At 40.8% G+C, this 16,828-nt stretch overlaps 1 protein-coding gene across 4 annotated transcripts in view; it reads right to left on the bottom strand.

Moving 5' to 3' along the window:
• Positions 1 to 222: 222 nt before the first annotated feature.
• The window catches only part of sgk1 (serum/glucocorticoid regulated kinase 1), a 35,385-nt gene continuing 18,779 nt past the window's right edge, over positions 223 to 16,828 (bottom strand). The window contains exons 5-14 of one of the 4 annotated variants that reach the window (XM_005914346.3): positions 13,256 to 13,319; positions 4,406 to 4,481; positions 4,114 to 4,189; positions 3,818 to 4,006; positions 3,570 to 3,701; positions 2,558 to 2,794; positions 2,343 to 2,438; positions 2,059 to 2,214; positions 1,887 to 1,976; positions 223 to 1,686 (exon numbers count right to left, since the gene is read on the bottom strand). In XM_005914346.3, coding sequence (XP_005914408.1) covers positions 1,519 to 1,686; positions 1,887 to 1,976; positions 2,059 to 2,214; positions 2,343 to 2,438; positions 2,558 to 2,794; positions 3,570 to 3,701; positions 3,818 to 4,006; positions 4,114 to 4,189; positions 4,406 to 4,481; positions 13,256 to 13,319 — 1,284 coding nt within the window. In that variant the 3' untranslated portion in view covers positions 223 to 1,518. Of the gene's footprint in view, positions 1,687 to 1,886; positions 1,977 to 2,058; positions 2,215 to 2,342; positions 2,439 to 2,557; positions 2,795 to 3,569; positions 3,702 to 3,817; positions 4,007 to 4,113; positions 4,190 to 4,405; positions 4,482 to 4,611; positions 6,185 to 6,477; positions 9,059 to 9,337; positions 9,681 to 13,255; positions 13,320 to 16,828 lie in introns of those variants that run through there. The other 3 variants (XM_005914348.3, XM_005914350.3, XM_005914347.3) reach the window with 3 other exon arrangements.

The raw sequence follows: 16,828 nt of genomic DNA on the forward strand, positions 1-16,828 counted from the left end.
CTGCTGACGCATGGAGGAGGATAAAGTTCATTCTACCCTAAAGTGGGACATTCAGTAGTTCAAATGTGTTCCAACCAGGACTAGTAAATGTTTCTTCATGCTGGGCTTTTCTTTAACTCTGAAGTACTTATTTTCTGTAGAGGCAAAGACATTTTGAGCCAAAGGGGAATCAGCTAAGCTTTTCTGTGCACAAGTCATTTACCAATAATAATAACACATTTGTAAGGTGTAATAAAGTTAAACTTTTATTGCAAACCAAACATGGTCACGTAAATCTTAAACAATTTTTACAATTTACAGTACATTTAACATTGTTACATACTGTATACATATTTAAGCATACCTTTAGTCATTTTTTGTTGTTGAATATACATTAAAACTAGTACACAGAACTCCAAATATACAAACAAACTTAAATACCGTCAAACTGCATTACAGCAATATTAAAATGGAATGTTCAGTTAAAGTGTCAGCCCGTCCGCGGGCTGCCGTTAACATTACTGCGTGGCGGGTGGAAGACTGGAGGAATGAGGGGGAACTCGGTCGGCGAGCAGCTCTCCCCAAAACATTGCACAACACATCCCTCTTGTCGCCACCTAGCAGCAGCAGTGCGCTCTCTTTCCATCTATCAGCATTGTTGTTTTATGTGCAAAAGAAGACGTGAAACATCATTCGAGTTCTAACATGTCACATGTTAAAGACAGAAGAATTGGATTAACTTAGTGCTACATCTTTCCTCGATAGTGACTTCAACAAAACCAAAGAAAAATCAGGTGCAGAGCAGATAAAACTCTGATGTTAGTGTCGACACAGTCAAACTCAAATGATGTAAGTTCTGATGGAGAGAAAAAAATATAAAGGCACCTTGTAGAAAAATTAAATTACCCCATCTGTCTCTCTGTAACATTCGGTTTTTAAATAACTCCCTTTTCAAAACACACGGAAAGTACATGAAAAGAAACTAAAGCACCAAAATGAATGTCATCTCCAAGCTACTCATTCGCGCTCAAAAGGTAAGGTCCTCACAGGTGGTAGCAGAAATCTCAAGAGGGAAGGTTCTTTCGCTACAGAGATGAAAATGGAAATCTTCTCTGGGCCTGGTCCGGCCTTCCTCTCTTTGAAAAAGGTGGGAACTTGGACGTGTGCTTGTATCTCGTGGCGTCGGGATCAAGGGGAGCTTTTAAGCTGCCTGTGTGCAAACGACCTCCACTATCAGGAAATAGATGAACAACTGAAGGCTGAAAGGGGACTGCAGGTAGTGAAAGTAAAAGCTTGAGGATCAGAACTCCAACTGGGCATCCTCTTGTGGCAAGCATTCAAGAGTTGCAGAGGATGTGGCAAAGTACACATGTTTAAAGTCTTTGTAGATGCAGAGTTGTCGCGGGGTTAGGTTTCGGAGATGTCCATCATTCTGATGGTAAACATTGAGTGGGGTCACGATGCAAGTCCACGGGCATGCCTCGTTTCATGCCCAATAAGTCTAAACTAGTGTCTATGATAAGTGCCTGTGTTTAAATCCTATAGGTAGGAGTCCATAGATGGGGCATAAGAGAAGCCCACAAAGGCCTCGGCCGCCTCTTTGATGCTGGCTGTGACGAGTGCACTGTCTGGGGAGCAACCGATGGAGCTGGGTACCGGCTCGTCTGTGAACTCCGGATCAAAGTGCCGCAGGTCATTGGGCCCCGTCTGCATGAGAGAGGAAGGAGCAGGGAGACAAGCAGGAATTAGCCAACCTTTAAAATACCTTACCATAGTTGGAAATGTATTAAGTGAGGATGTTTCATGCTCTTTAGTTACGTTGTGTAAATACTAAGAGCGGGTACAGTGAAAATTCATAAACCTGACTTTCTCGGGGCTTAACAGAGTATTAAAAAAAGGGAGCATACCACATTGGGGTTGAAGGGAGGGGTGATCTTCTTTGCATTGAGGTCATCCCAGTTGATGGGGGTAAAGAATATGTGGTTCTTAATTTCAATCTGGAAAAGAAATGATAAAACAATTAAATGATGCTCGTCACCACGTGTGGTATGTAAACAATCAAATGAGATGGAGACTTACGAAGTCGTCGGAGCAGCCCAGTCTCTTTGTCCGGTCTTTTTGCAGCAGGCCCTCCAGCAGGTGTCTAGCTGAGTTGGAAATGTTGGGTTTCAGCTGCAGTGGCTTGTTCAGGATGTTGTCGTACATCTCTGCTGTGTTGCGGCTGTAGAACGGAGGCTGGTGGCAGAATAAAAGAGCAAATTAGCATAAATGCCTGTAATATTTTCAGTGTTCCAAATAAGACAACAGTAAATATCTAATTTTATTCCAATTTAAAGTAATGTAATATGATTAGAAGTACTCACCAGGCCATACAGCATCTCATAGAGAACAGCTCCTAAACACCACCAGTCTACTGTCCTGTCATACGGCTGCTTGTGCAACACCTCAGGAGCCAAATACTGCAGAGGGAGAAAAAAACCAAAAGATGATAAGAAATGGTAAGTTAAAACGGTCAGCTATTACAGACAACTGTGAGAAAACCTTAACAGCAGAGCCACACTGAACAGCTTCTCCTTACCTCTGGAGTACCGCAGAAAGTTGATGTTGTCCCATTGGGTTCAATGTTCTCTTTGCAGAGTCCAAAATCTGTGAGAATGATGTGTCCTTGGGAGTCCAGCAGGATGTTTTCTGGTTTCAGGTCTCTGTAGACAATGTTTAGTGAGTGCAGGTATCCCAGTGCGCTGGCGATCTCTGCTGCATAGAACCTGGCTCTGGGCTCGAGGAAGCAGCGCTCTCTCTGCAGGTGGTAGAACAACTGGAACATAGAGGGAAACAGAAAGAAGTGTCTTTGAAACAAGTGCAGAGAGCAGTTTTGTTCCTGATAACTAAACTTGATTACACTGTTAGAATTATATATATAAGTAGGGGTAGGAAATTAATGGATGAAAAAAGACAGAGACAGAAAGGAAACCGGATGGGAGGAAATTAAGAGGCAGGATGGCGACAGCTTAAAAAGTTTGACAAGAGAAGACAGATGAATTGAGGACCAAAGGTGGAGTGAGAGACCGGCAGGATGGAGGGAAAAAGAGAGAAAGGAGAAAAAGAGAGTAAATGCATCCTGCTTCCTGATGAGGCCCATATTTAATCAGCACTGTCTTTGCTCGTCCAACAATCACAGGAAATTAGCTCGATTAGAGGCACACCAAGTCTGAATGGCGCTGCTATTTTTGGCCCACAATTTTTTCTGCTGTCCCAACCCCCCCCCCTCCTCGATGATTTCCTGAGAGGTGTTTCCTTTAGTTTAAAAGAAAAAAAAAAAAACAGAGAGCAGCAGCTTCTATTCTTCTTCTCATGACAGGATATCCCCTCTGTCTGTCTCTGCTCTGTCTCATCTTTGTTTCTGATCTGGAAAGGCATTACTATTCCTTTAAACTCCTCCTCAGTTTACAGGTCACGTCTGGTGCCTCTGTTCCCTTTCGTTTCTTCCTCTATCTCAAAGTTATCCTCTAATTTATTCGACCTTAATTCCAGCATTAAATAGATCAGACTGTCCATCTTTCTACGTGTCAGCAGTTGAGCTAGTAACTCACTTCTCCGCCATTGATGTAGTCCAAGATGAAGTACAGTTTGTCCGCTGTTTGGAAAGAATAGTGCAGGCCCACCAAGAACGGGTGCTTGACATTCTTCAACAGCACATTCCTCTCTGACATAATGTGTTTTTCCTGATTGAAACAAAGAGAGGTGGTTAGGGGGGTTGACATGAACACACCTTGCCTGGTATGCTTGCAATTTGTGTGTACGAGTTCAAATTCAAAAACATGTCTGCAAGCACACATACCTCCTTCTTCTTGAGAATGGCCTTCTTCTGTAAGACTTTCACAGCGTAGAAGTTGTCATCCGTGCGATGGCGTGCAAGCAAAACCTTTCCGAAGCTACCCTTGCCGATAACCTTGAGGAAGTGGAAGTCGCTGGGCTTGGCCGAAGGATTGGATGATGGGCCGAGGTTGATCTGTTGGGATGGACTGGGCTGTGAGGGAAGGACAGAGATGATTAAAAAAAGTTGGAGCCATAACATGTATGATAAGCATGAAAACAGAGGATATGCCCGTATATTGCACAATTGATTTTACTTACAGGAGGAGAGGGGTTTGTGTTCATGAGCTCAGGATCCTGAGGAGGACTCAAGTTCAGGATGGACTGAACCTCGGAACTGAAAAACAACAACAACCACACCGAGTTCAAACTTAGTTCATCTCCACACAAATGACCAAAGATTTGCACTAATATGAAAAAACTAACATCATTCCACACATCAAATATTTCTTCAGTGCAGTATAACTAGAATGTTTGGTTGGGTTTCCCAATGTTTCAATCTCCACTCTGAGCGCAGAACAATAATATGAGTCAGATGTGAGTTGATACTTACTGCTTGCAGGCGTAGGAGTTTGTGGCTAGCCTCTGAATGAAGTCGTTCAGACCCATCCTCCTTTGTTTCATAAAAGCTGCAAAACAATGGAAAAAAGAAGACGGATGGAAAGATTATTTACACTGGACTAAAAAGGAAAAAAGCAACATAGAGATTCCACTAATCATCATCATCATCATAAATTAAAATCTTGTTGTTATCCATACCCGTGACTAATGCCACTAGCCCTCTAGACTTCGAGTAAGTCAGCACAGGCTCTTGCGTTTCTGTTATGACCGTCATGATGAGTTAAAAAGCAGCTCCGCGATTCCAGACTGCCAAAAACCAAACTATAACCATCTAGCCCTGGCACTCGCTTTATATAGGGCTACGAAGAGGGAGGAGCTGTCTCTCTCCACCCCATACGCCACAACACTCCATACCCCCTACTCCACCTCCCGGGTGGGCGTGATCCTTGGTAAACATTTAGCTTTGGTAAGTGAACCAAGAGAAGGCGATCGATCCCGTTTTTCGACAAATCAGCGGTCATTGCGCTCCCAACGCGTCATGGCCGCACATCAGCCGTGCTTGCGTCAAAAACATGGACAAAAGGCAGAAAAAAAGATGTGATTACTACTGTACTCACTGTAAAGTTGGAATGGTATTTGCACATAAGTTTGTGCAATACCATTCCAACTTTAACACCCCCGAGAGTAAGGCGAGAGTCAGCCAGTCTGAACCGACCACGAAATAAACACATTTTCAATCTACACACACAAAAACTGCAAACACAAACCCTATGGGCAAATGAAATCCAGATGTATCCAGTAAACAGCCTAACATATGGTGCCACTTAGTGTTTCAGGCATACAGGATGGACTTTGTCTTACAAATGAGTGCACACTAAAACAGAACTGATCGAGACATTCGTGACTGTTCCACAAGTCCCTGTTTATTTCTGTCATTCCTGCACCATGTGTATTCGCGCTGAGTGTACAGTAAGGTTCAGTACAAATAATTTGATAGTCTCGTCACGAGGACTATCAAGTTCAATTTTTGGCTGTTCCTCTTTTAAAACCGTCGGGAGTGACGCAGGCTGTCCCGGCACACAAAGGACAAGAGGGAGAGCCTGAGCCGAGGGAGGCCAGATGCCAAGAAAAGCCACTGGTAGTGGAAAAGTACAGAGTGAAACTCCTGCACACAGTCAGTCCAAAGTAAAACAGAGACGAAACAGTGTGTTTTTAACTTAACAGTAAGAAAAAAGCAAAGTATTAGAATATGAGGGATGAAAAAATGTGTGTAACAATGCAGAAAATGATTAGTTTTCTGCGCTGGCACACTTGAAGAGCAGACGGGCTCAGTTATACACGGTTATGTAAGGCACCTGGTTCAAGTTCTATCTACACCCCTCCGTGGAATGTGCGTAAGATGATATCTCATGTGAAGGCCAAAAGCACTTAATCGAGACGCCGATCACTGTGCGTAAGGAGAACGGAGACAAACGCACTCTAAGTACCAAAGTGTCGCCGCACAATTTTTGAAACACAAGCAAAATGCATTTTTAAAAGATCTCAATTCCGTAGTTAATATCAAAAGAAAAAAACTGCACTGCAATAAGTTTCCACAGAAAACAAACCTTTCAGCTCGGAAGTTTTCATTTTGTCTACCTGCAGCATCACCGGAGCTCAACAAGTTGCAAGAGAGACTTACCAAGCTCTCACCTGCGCTTTTAAAGAGACTCTCTATCAGCAAGACAATTAAATAGATATGAGCATCATAAATCCAGGTCATGGGATTATGGGATGAATGGGAGCCCCCCCACCCCACCCCACATACACCAAGTATGTGTGCCTGTGTTTTCTTCGCAGGACACACTGACACACACAGACATGCACAAACTGTGTTAGAAGCGCTTGCTTTGCATTAGTTAACTATTAAAATACGCATACCTGCGCCGTAAGTGTATATAAAAAAAACACTGCGGATTTGTAGTTTCCTACAAGTGTACGATCCAAATACAACAGCGATTTTTTTTCTTTCTTTCTTTGTAAAACGATTGCCGGTGTTTTCAAAAGTATACTGAGCGTACTTACACGTCAGAGATGTCGTTTTGTCTTTCATGTGGATGCTTCTATATCCCAATCACTACTAGAACAAAGGTTTGGCTCCTCGGCAGGGAGGTAATCGAACTACACCGCATTCCTTTTCTTGAAGACTTTCATCCAGCATTTTTTTTTCTTCTTTCTTTAAAAGGGCGGAGACGTCCCGCCTCTATTTCCTTCCACTCTCCAAGTTTTGTGTTTCGTTGCATGGTTGCATGACTTTTCTCGAGGGCGGGGGTTTTGCTGCCTTCAAATGCTCCCCTTGAGTTTGCTCGAGTTTTGAGTTAAGCGTTTAAACTTTGAACTTTAATTTAAAAATACCCCGTGATCCTGATGATAAGTGGAAAAGGATAAATGGATGAATAAAAGTGTCCACACAAAAAAATGCACATGTTTATTTCCACCCTACATTGATATGGATTTAAGGGTAAGGCTAATATTAAGTATGAGCTAATAATCCTCATCATCCATCTGTATTGTATACTTGGGATTGTACTTCCCTGTGACAGCATTACGAAGCTGGGTTATAGTTAAAGGCTAAGTGTAGAAGAAGAATAACATTTCCCCCTTTAAAAAAAAAAAAAGTTCATTTTCATATCCAGTGTTTTTCCACCAGCCACCTGAGGTTCACACGCTGCGCTCAGAATTTAAAAAGATGCAGAAATTCACAGAGTTGGCAAGTTGGCCGTTGCCAGTGTTTGGGCCTTTAATTAACCTGTCTATTGATGAAATGCTTTCTCATTATCCTGAGTACTTTTATCTACCTGATATGTTCTTACGGTAGTGTCTTTCATGAATTTTCCCATTTTTCTTTTTCTTTGGGAGTCTTTGGGAGTGAGTGAGATAAGGCATCTCAGTGATAAGTGAAAGGAAGCAGGGGAGGTGAGGATAAAAATGACAAGGCAGTGATCATTTATTGCAGTTCTGCACGAACTCTGACGTAAACTGCGCCTTTTTCAAAAAAAAAGTTGTGCAATGCAGTTTATGTTATTTTTATCTTAATTTTTTGTGGGTATTTATTAACAGTGCCTTGGCACACCTGTGTCAGGAGCAAGAGGAGCAATGCCGAGTTCTTATCGATTAATGAGCTAAACCTTGGAGCCTGAATATGTCTGCTTTTCATGAAATTATTTAGCCTTGGTCTATTCTGAGAAGCCGTTTTCTCTTTTTTGATCAGCTGCAAGCATCAACATTTATATAGTCGGTTAAAAACAGATTACATAAAAGTTATAAATTCCTTTGCATGTTATGGCATGACAACTCTGTACTTGTTGGAGAAACACTTGTTGGCAAGCGCAGCTGTAAGATGTTTCTTGTGGTTGCACACCAGGTTTGCACACGTCACTAGGGGGGATTTTGGACCACTCCTCTTTACAGAAACTCTATAAAAGCTTTCAGTTTCAATTGTCATGTTGGAAAATCCACCTTCAGTGTTCTCTCTAAGGGAAGGAGGTTCTCTGCCAAGATTTGATGGTGCATGGACCCTCAGTGCCAAGAAGTCGTCCTGTACCCTTAGCAGAAAAACAGCCCAAAGCATAATGTCTCCACCTCCATGCTTGACTGTGGAGATGTTCTGTGGAGATGTTCTTTGGGACATGCTCAGCATTTCTGACATAGCAGGTTGAGTTGATGCCAAAGAGCTCCATTTTGGTTTCATCTGACCACACTTTCTTCCTTGCCTCTCTGAATCATTTAGACGTTCAGTGGCAAACTTAAGGGTCTGTACATATGCTTCTATTACATCGTAGCGTGTTACCACTCGTGTCCTTGGTGACTGTGGTCCCATCTGCCTTCAGATCATTAACAAAGCTCCTCCCGTGTAGTTTGCAAAGCAGTTTATAACTTTTATGTAATGTGTTTTTTATATCTGGATTTTTAGTTGACGTTCTTTCTCTCTCCATTAAAATGAAACTTCCATAAAAATTAAAGACTGTTCACATCTTTGTACGTGAGCAAACTCAAATTCAGCAGGGGATCAAATAATTATTTCCCCCAGAGTCTGATTGATATGTTGGCTATTAGGAATCTGCACACTGTAGTTTTGCTCACGGGCACTTATAAAACTACCCTGCCAGTCTTGGTGTTCTGAATCGAACTTTCTAGTCTCACACTCAAAGATGAGAATTGTGCAGAGTCAGGTTGTTTCCATGGGTGACTCTGCAGTTTTTTAAATACAGCCTCAACTTTTTACTGCTGTCTCTTCTTCTCCCTTAAGTCAGGGCAAAATCTATTATTAATCTGCCCACCACAGCCACCTGATTCACACACTCACACATACACATAACGCTGAGCTGGAGGGCAAAACAAACCTGCAGGGAGTCTGAAAGGACATGCAAGCACCCACAAGCCTGAAGAGAGACCCACACAGTACACTTTCTAAAAAAGGGAGAAAGGGCACAAGAGTACTTGGAAGCACATCCTAAATTTGCTCCACATGCCCGTCCTCACTGCACCACCAAGAACTGAGTGAAAGATATTTATTACTGAGGCAGTGCAAGGTGCCGTGCGGTAGTGACATCCTTCAACGGGCATTTAATCTACGATTCTGCGTGACACTTCAGCAACACTCCGCGTGGGATTAAAACTGACATCTTTTATCAACATTTGGAAAATTCAGAAATGCCACACAAGTTGAAGCATCTAATATTTCTTCCTTCAAAAAATAGCAAGATGACAGGAAAATGACATACCAAGAGAGAGCTACTGTAGTGCTGAACTTGAAAAATTAGTCTTTAGCAGAATGACTTGCATTTTGTCCTCAGAGGAATGGCTGAAAATATAGCCATTCCTGCACTGAGGGAGAAGATTTAAAAAGATGACGATGAAGACGAAGAAGAAGACGCTGCCTTACCTTCGTCAGGGTGTAAGCATTGATCTTCACTCTGCACTTGTTTGGTCATAGCCAAGAGTCCAATGAAATGAGAGCAAAGTGTTGAGCGAAGATCAGAAGAGAGGAAGAAATTGGAGCGAGGGAGCGGCTGTAACAAAGGTTCTCTCAGTGTTTTTCCTATCTGGCCTGCTTTCGCCTCAGGATTCGCAGGCTGCTCCAAGCTCAGGCCTGAACAAGAGGAGGCTCCCACAATACTCACGCTGTGTGTTTGCTGCCTATGTGTGTGAGATACTAGTATGTTATGTAACCCGTGAGTGGCACTGCCATCAATGCCAAAGAAATAACTGACTCACACAGAGACCCTGTGAGCCATGAAAGGACAGGATGGGGTTGACTTGGTGCAGGATATTAGAGTTGTAGTATACATGGAAACACAATCCTACTGCCTCATCCCACCCACCTTTAGCATAGCCACACATACACAAAGACCGGCATATGCCCATTTTCATCCTGTTTCCGGCATCTGGCATCCATTTATTAAATACGCTCATCTCTTTCAGCCTCTCATCCGTCCATGTCCTAATGTCCACTCTTTGTGTGTCGAGGATGGTGAGGGTGCTTGTGAGTAAAGCTGATCTGGTGATGAATGTGAATGAGCCTTGGCGATGAGGAACCAAATGACACTGTTATATAAAGTCCTCGGCTGTTCACAGAGGACAGCTAGGCTTTTATTTTGGACATGGAGGACTGTCAGATGGCCCGCTTGACTATCAATATCGATACGTCATCCTTTGCTTCCCGGTTTGATCTTTGTTTTGATGGACATGTCCGCTGGGTCACCTGTGGCATTTGAGGCGTATATGTTTGGCCCTGAAGTTTCCTAATCACTTCCTTGAAGTAAAATGGCATGTTACTCAATCACCAAAAATTCCCATTTCCTTGAAATGTTTATGTAACTCCAGGAAGACACTCATGATAGTGTCAGAGATGGCATAGCGTTTTACTAGAAAACTGTTACATCACTGTTACATTTTTATTTTTATCTGTGATTAGTAGCTTAGCTGATAAAAGTGGAGCAAGCTAATCTCGACCTATATATATTTCTATTAAAGGTCTTATTATAAATTTTTAAGGTGTAATACAAATTAATGTGTTCAGACTTTCTTCTCAGTCCTGTGATATCACTTTGGATTTGCAGTGTTATTATGGAATTATATATTATATTATGAATTATATGCATATATTTGTGTTGTATTTGCAAATATGTGCGTGCTGTGTGTAGGCGTGAGCAGCATGTTTGTCTGTTAAGCGCTGAAAGGCAGGTTGACACAGGTAAATGATGCGTCATACACGCAGGGAAAAAAGAGTAAATAATAGCTTTAAAACAGACCTTTTGATAATATTGTACATCAGAACAAAAGGAAAATTTGAGAACACGCACCCCCGCATGCACACACTCAAATCCAGGCTTAGCAATTAACATGTTATATAAACCTGCTGCCACAGGGAAAAGCACCATAAGTCAATGTGTACATGCTGATTTATAGCACTAGCATATTTGTGTTTCCAGTAAGGGTTTCTTTTGCAAGTAGTGTTGGTTACATAAGACTGCCCTTATTGAGAGGAGTAAAAAAATAACACAGGCATGGTTTCCTCTGTAAAAAATTAGCCAGTCAGATCCCTGCTCCCTATAATTATTATTATTACTGGATCAATCCCTCAGTCTTTGTCTCTCTGCACCGCTTCATGTGTCACATACATCGGTGCATCACTGTAAACGACTCATATGTGACGGTCCTCAACTTCTAAGTACTCCAAAAGCCACTAATTGCTCAATGTGGATCGACAGGATGTAGCAGCATGACAGCGGAGGCCACAGGAACAGCTTGTCACCATCTCCGCTAATTGCTTGGATTTCTATCCATCCGCTGAAAACTCCCATTATTAACAGGCACACTACTGCCAGCCAAAAAAAAAAAAAAAAAATCAGAATACGGTTCGTGTCACATTTCTTACCTGCAGATCTGCAGCACAGTTGCTGCAGTAGTACAGAATGCAAGTTTACTTCAGGACTGTGCTTAAGCTCAAACAGGCACTTAAACTTCAGATTTAAAATGTTTTGCCGACTATGAAATACCTTTCTCTTGTAAAGGAAAATATATTTTTTTTGCTATAAAAGCACTGAATTTTACGAGGTTTTGTACAGGCCTTGATAAGCAACTATCACACCGCTGTTATCGATTGCAAATTTATCATATTAATTGTTAACTGATCATTTGAAAACCCTTTTTTAAACTATGTGAGCATAACTCTAGTTAAGTGTCTGGTTCATCAGCCTCCACACATTTGAGAACACTTTCAAAATGGCTTGTCATTTTTCTAAAACTCCAAAGTTGTTGGTTACTCCAATGCAAAGCAACCTAAAATCTCAATACCAGAGTGTGTACTACTCCCTTCACAGAGCAGCCCAACTGCCTCAAACCACAGCAGAAAGATAAGCTGCATCAATGAGCAATTGGACAAGAAGAAACAGACCTCTAACAGGTCCTCAGATGACAAAAGTCAGATTTGTGTAGGGAGTAGTACACGCCATTGTACTGCACCTTTACTTCTTAGAACAAAAATATTTGTTCTAAATATTTTGGGCACTACAAATGCTTATGAATGAGAACATTTCTGTATAGATAAAGTTTATATGATAAGCTTTTTGCAAATGATGCACTTTGATTGTCGTCTAATCACTGGAAGGTCACTGGTTCAAATCTTAGCTGCTCCAACAAGTCAAAGTCAAGCAAGGATACAGCCCAAAGAAACAGAGCCTTGAGCTGCCCCTGATGCATTCATCAGTGTGTTTTTGTGAATGTTAGACGAGATATACAAAAAATTGTTCAAATGAGCTCAACCTTAGCCATTAAAAGCTTATTTCTGCAGTAATAATAAACAACAATATAGTAACAGTCATATAACACTGGTATTTAAATGCAATATGGTTCTTCTTATGGTTCCTTATAGCACTAAGTGACATTTACGTATTACTTAAAATTGCGCTTTCTACACAGTTAATGATAGTACAAGCAAATAATTTAATTGGAAACAAATAGCTCCTAAAGATTCTGTATAATTCCAGCGCAAAGCAGGAAATGCTAAATGTTGCCTTTCATCTGATATTTATTACTTAGAATTAATAAACTGAATTTGCAAAGAGGGAGGAAAGTGGTTCGTGGGAACGCACACACAGAGACACACACGGACATACTTGGTGGAGCCTATGCTTTGGCTATTGTGTTAATTGACAGCCACTGAAAGAAGATAGGCAGTGTGTGCCAAAACATGTCACGCATACAGCCTATGCACTTTGTACTGGAGCTTGATTTGTGGCACAACTGTGAAGCATGATGGAAAATTAAAGTACAGTCACTTACTGTCATTTTGGCCATAAACCAAGGTAGACTTTCACCCAACTGTACACATGTAAGCAACAAGCGCCCGAGAGGTTGTAAACAGAAAAGGTCACTGCATTGTGTGCATAATGATCGGTCCTGAGGATTGCCTCTGTAACTACTGCTTTGCAAGTTTCCACAAAACAAATAAGTAATCTTGGTTTCTGAACAACAGTTATTATCCCAGGGGTTTAGAGGGTGGATCAGAGGGCAAAGTGGTGAGGTAAGGTGAAGTCACAACCTCATTAGGTTTGGACTAAGACGCAACAACAAACAAGTAGAGCAAAATGAAGATTACTTTGGACTTACAGAAAAAAATAAACGTCACTGGCGACAATAAAGAGAAATGAGCTGGGACTGCTGGAGTGGGATGGTGGAAAGAAACAACAGAGGAATACGAGTTTGTGATGTGGAGTCAGAGTAGGAAAGCAGAGGGAAAGAAGGAGGAGGCAGGAAATGGAAGAATACAAAACAACAGGCTTAGTTGTTGGTTACTTACTGTTGTCACCAGGGCAACAGTAGCTGTCTGGGTCTGACTCATTGTGGTAGTACAGGTCCATAGCCTGGGGGGAAAATATGGCACCACTTAGAAAAAGCAAGTCAAATACTCAAGAGAAACATGGCATACATCTAAATACACTAAAGGAACAGCTATATACTGTAAAATAATATCTATGTACAGTAGAATAACACCCAAGTACAACAAAATAACATCTATCTACAGTGAAATAATCCATATCAAGACAAATTCGATTCATTGCTAGTTGATTAAAAGGTCAAAATCCATTCCTTCCCTTTAGTCGATGCTTTTTTGCTTGATTTGTTAGAATAAAATATAAAGGGGAAAAAATGCAATAAAATAAAGCTAAGCTGTTTTGAAATCATCAGTCTAAGTTGACATTCTTAACTATATAAATGGTGACTATATGAGGTGTGACCTTTTTGACTGCTGGCATTTTAAAGCACGCTGGTTTTCTCCCACACTGATTTAGGCCTTCATTCCAGCTAGCTCCCCTCGACATGTCTTATTAAGGCTGGATTCCCAGTGTGAGACTTCACTGATTCTCTTGGTTTCCTGTTCTAAAAAGTGGTTGGATCGCTTGCTTTAAACGACAGTATAACAGCATCATTGTTCTTCAGTCAGACAGAATGCCAAAATGAAACTCATCCCTTTCAGTTGGGCCAAAGACATTTACAGGATACAAGAGTTGCTGCAGGAAGACTGCAGGGAGAAAAAGTGCCTCTGAAGCTGATATACTATGCTACATATTAATATATAGAATTTAATTGTTAATGATACTTTGGTGTCTAAATAGCATTTTATTGTTGAGGTAAGATGAGCTAGTCAACTTACAAACTGGAGCTTACATTTGCTTCTAAAAGAGCAATGCACACAGGAAGGGGCTGGAATGACTAGGCAAAAGTAATCACTGTGGATGGGTACACAGTTCTCATACTCTCAAAGGGTACCAATGGGAGTAAAGTATCCACTAACTGACCTACGACTAGGTGTGAAGCAAAATACAGGGTTTATATAATGGATTATGCATTATATAGCTACGGGGCTTAGTTAATAAATGTCTAATATGCTTCCCAACCTATAATTTATCAATCACATGTATCCTTTGCTTCCATTGAAAGCCACTTTAATTTTTGACTCAAAGCTGAGTTGTATTTACCTCAATATCTGGCCATTTCTTCTTCTAAATGATTATTTAACCTGTTCAATTACCCAGGTCTTTCAGTTTCATTGAGTTTTGATGGTCTTTGGTCATCACACCACTTCTAGTCACTTCCTGTGTGCATGGCTCTTTATAAGTAAGCTTTCATAGAATTTTCTCTATTATTTATTTGGATTTCTGTGAATCTGTTGCTTAAAACAAAAATAGCTAACAACTTGAATGTGGAAATGACTCTTTAATAAATTTGCTTAAAACTCATCTATATTCCAAACATGAAAAATGGGCCCTGACTAGACCAGGCAACAGACTAGAAAGACTAGATTGATAAGTATAAAAGGAAAAATGTATTTTTAATGCAAAACCTTTATCTGGGAAGCATAAATAAATGTAATGGAGTCAACATATCCGCATCTGAAGTTGGATGTCTTTTACTTTGTCAAAACATTTCTCTGCATGTGACAGGCAGAAATGACTCACACATACGAGTGTAAACACACAAGTCCCAATAGTAGCTACTTAAGCTTGTCCCACTTTTTCTTTTTCCACATACAACATAACCGGCAGCTGTCACAGGACCGGCAGCATTTGCATCTCAGGGCATTCCCATCAAAGTGCACTGCCTTGTCAGATATTAGTTTTCAATGATGTTGCCGTCTGTCATCAACTTTTCAAAGTGGCTCCTGGTAAACACAATCTTAGCCTACTTTGTTGTTCCACATTGCAGCACGGAAAACTTAGTAGTCTCCCATGAGTGTTTTTTCAAGATCGAAACAAGCCGAGGGATAAGGATGTGTGTGCGTGTGCCTGTGTGCCTGCACAAAAGTTATTCCAATCCCATCAGTTTGTTCACTCATTCAGAGGCAAAGCTTTGAGCAGTCTGCCTGTCACATCAGTCATTTTACCTCTAAGTCTTTATATAGCTGACAGTTGCTGCATCTTTCCATCGTTCCTCTCAGACACGAATACTGTAAACAAATATATGACTCACTGTTCATATCCCCTCATACTGTCAACATCTTTCTCTACAGTCTACAATCGCTTCACCATTCATGCTCCTTTCTCATTTCTCCTTGGATTTACACTTACATCTGTCTTTCTGCCTTCCCCGTTAACCCCCTCCTGACTAACTTTCCTTTTCTTCAGGTTGTTTATTGATTCAGCGAAGGACTGATGGAGTTGTATCCATAGCGATGGTGAATCTGGGGTTTCTGTTCATTAATATTTCATCATATTTTCCAAAAGAAGACAAGCGTGGCTTGTTGAAGCAGAGAGAACAAGGTTGAAGAATTTATTTAATCTTATTTTTTTCTGTGTTGGGATCAAGGGGAGGTAGCGGTCTGTGTAACTTGACAGTGAATCATCGGATGAGGCATATTTAACAGCGAAAAAAGAAAAGAAGCATTTCGACTTTTACCATCAAAGGACTGAGGAACTCTGATCTGGGTTCGTTTTATATGTATCTGCAAAAACACTGAAGTAAAAAAAAGATATAAAAAAAATAGAGTTACTCACAGAACTTCATTTATACCAACAGAAAAAAAATCATGTCTTCTTTTCTTAAACTTAACAGCTTACCACTACCATAGCTAGGTAAAACCAGTAAACTGTTAATTATTTATTAAGCTGGCAGATAAGAACTTGAGTTCCCTGAATAATTTTGGGCAGTAGGAATGTGGCATGCCCTATTATCCAAGGGGAGAGAGGCAAATATTAAACCATGTTAACTTGTTATACATTTACCTCAGTAGCAACATTTTGAAGCAGGTGAATGACACTTTCATTACATAAAGACGAAGAATGGCGAAGAGGTAATAAAAACTGGTAAGCACTTATCTGGTAAAGGTCCTTAACGCTGCTACAAAGGTGAACTCTACTCTGAATACAAAAGGGAGGCTCAGCAATGCAACTAGTGTATCCATCAGCATTTTGCACTACAGAGAGTAGGAGTCAAACAATCCATAATAAAACTGTAGGTGCCGTGGAAAACAGATCTTCATGTAGAGCATTATCTTCTAAAATCATGTCAACATTCACGGAAAACACACTGCACCACAGAAAAAAGAAAATGAGCTGAAATTAATGTTTGGGGAGGATTTGACAGAGACCTTTAGAAATCCTGCAAAATACCACAAAGACTTCCATTGCCTACTTTATGGGAGCACTGTAGCAGTAACTACTCCTACTGCCTGGTGGTGCATTTATTTAATCAGTCTTTTCACATATAACATATAGATTTGAAATGTTTTATTTCCAAATACAGGTATTATAGATATTATATAACAACGGTTTTGGTAATGCCTCCCACCGTCCAAAGACATGCAGCTTGTGGGAATAGGTTAATTGGATAATCCAAATTGCCACTAGGTGTGAATGTGAGTGTGAATGGTTGT

Source organism: Haplochromis burtoni, unplaced genomic scaffold, assembly GCF_018398535.1.
Source record: "Haplochromis burtoni strain Fernald_Lab_line unplaced genomic scaffold, NCSU_Asbu1 Contig_8, whole genome shotgun sequence".
NCBI classification, from domain to species: domain Eukaryota; kingdom Metazoa; phylum Chordata; class Actinopteri; order Cichliformes; family Cichlidae; genus Haplochromis; species Haplochromis burtoni.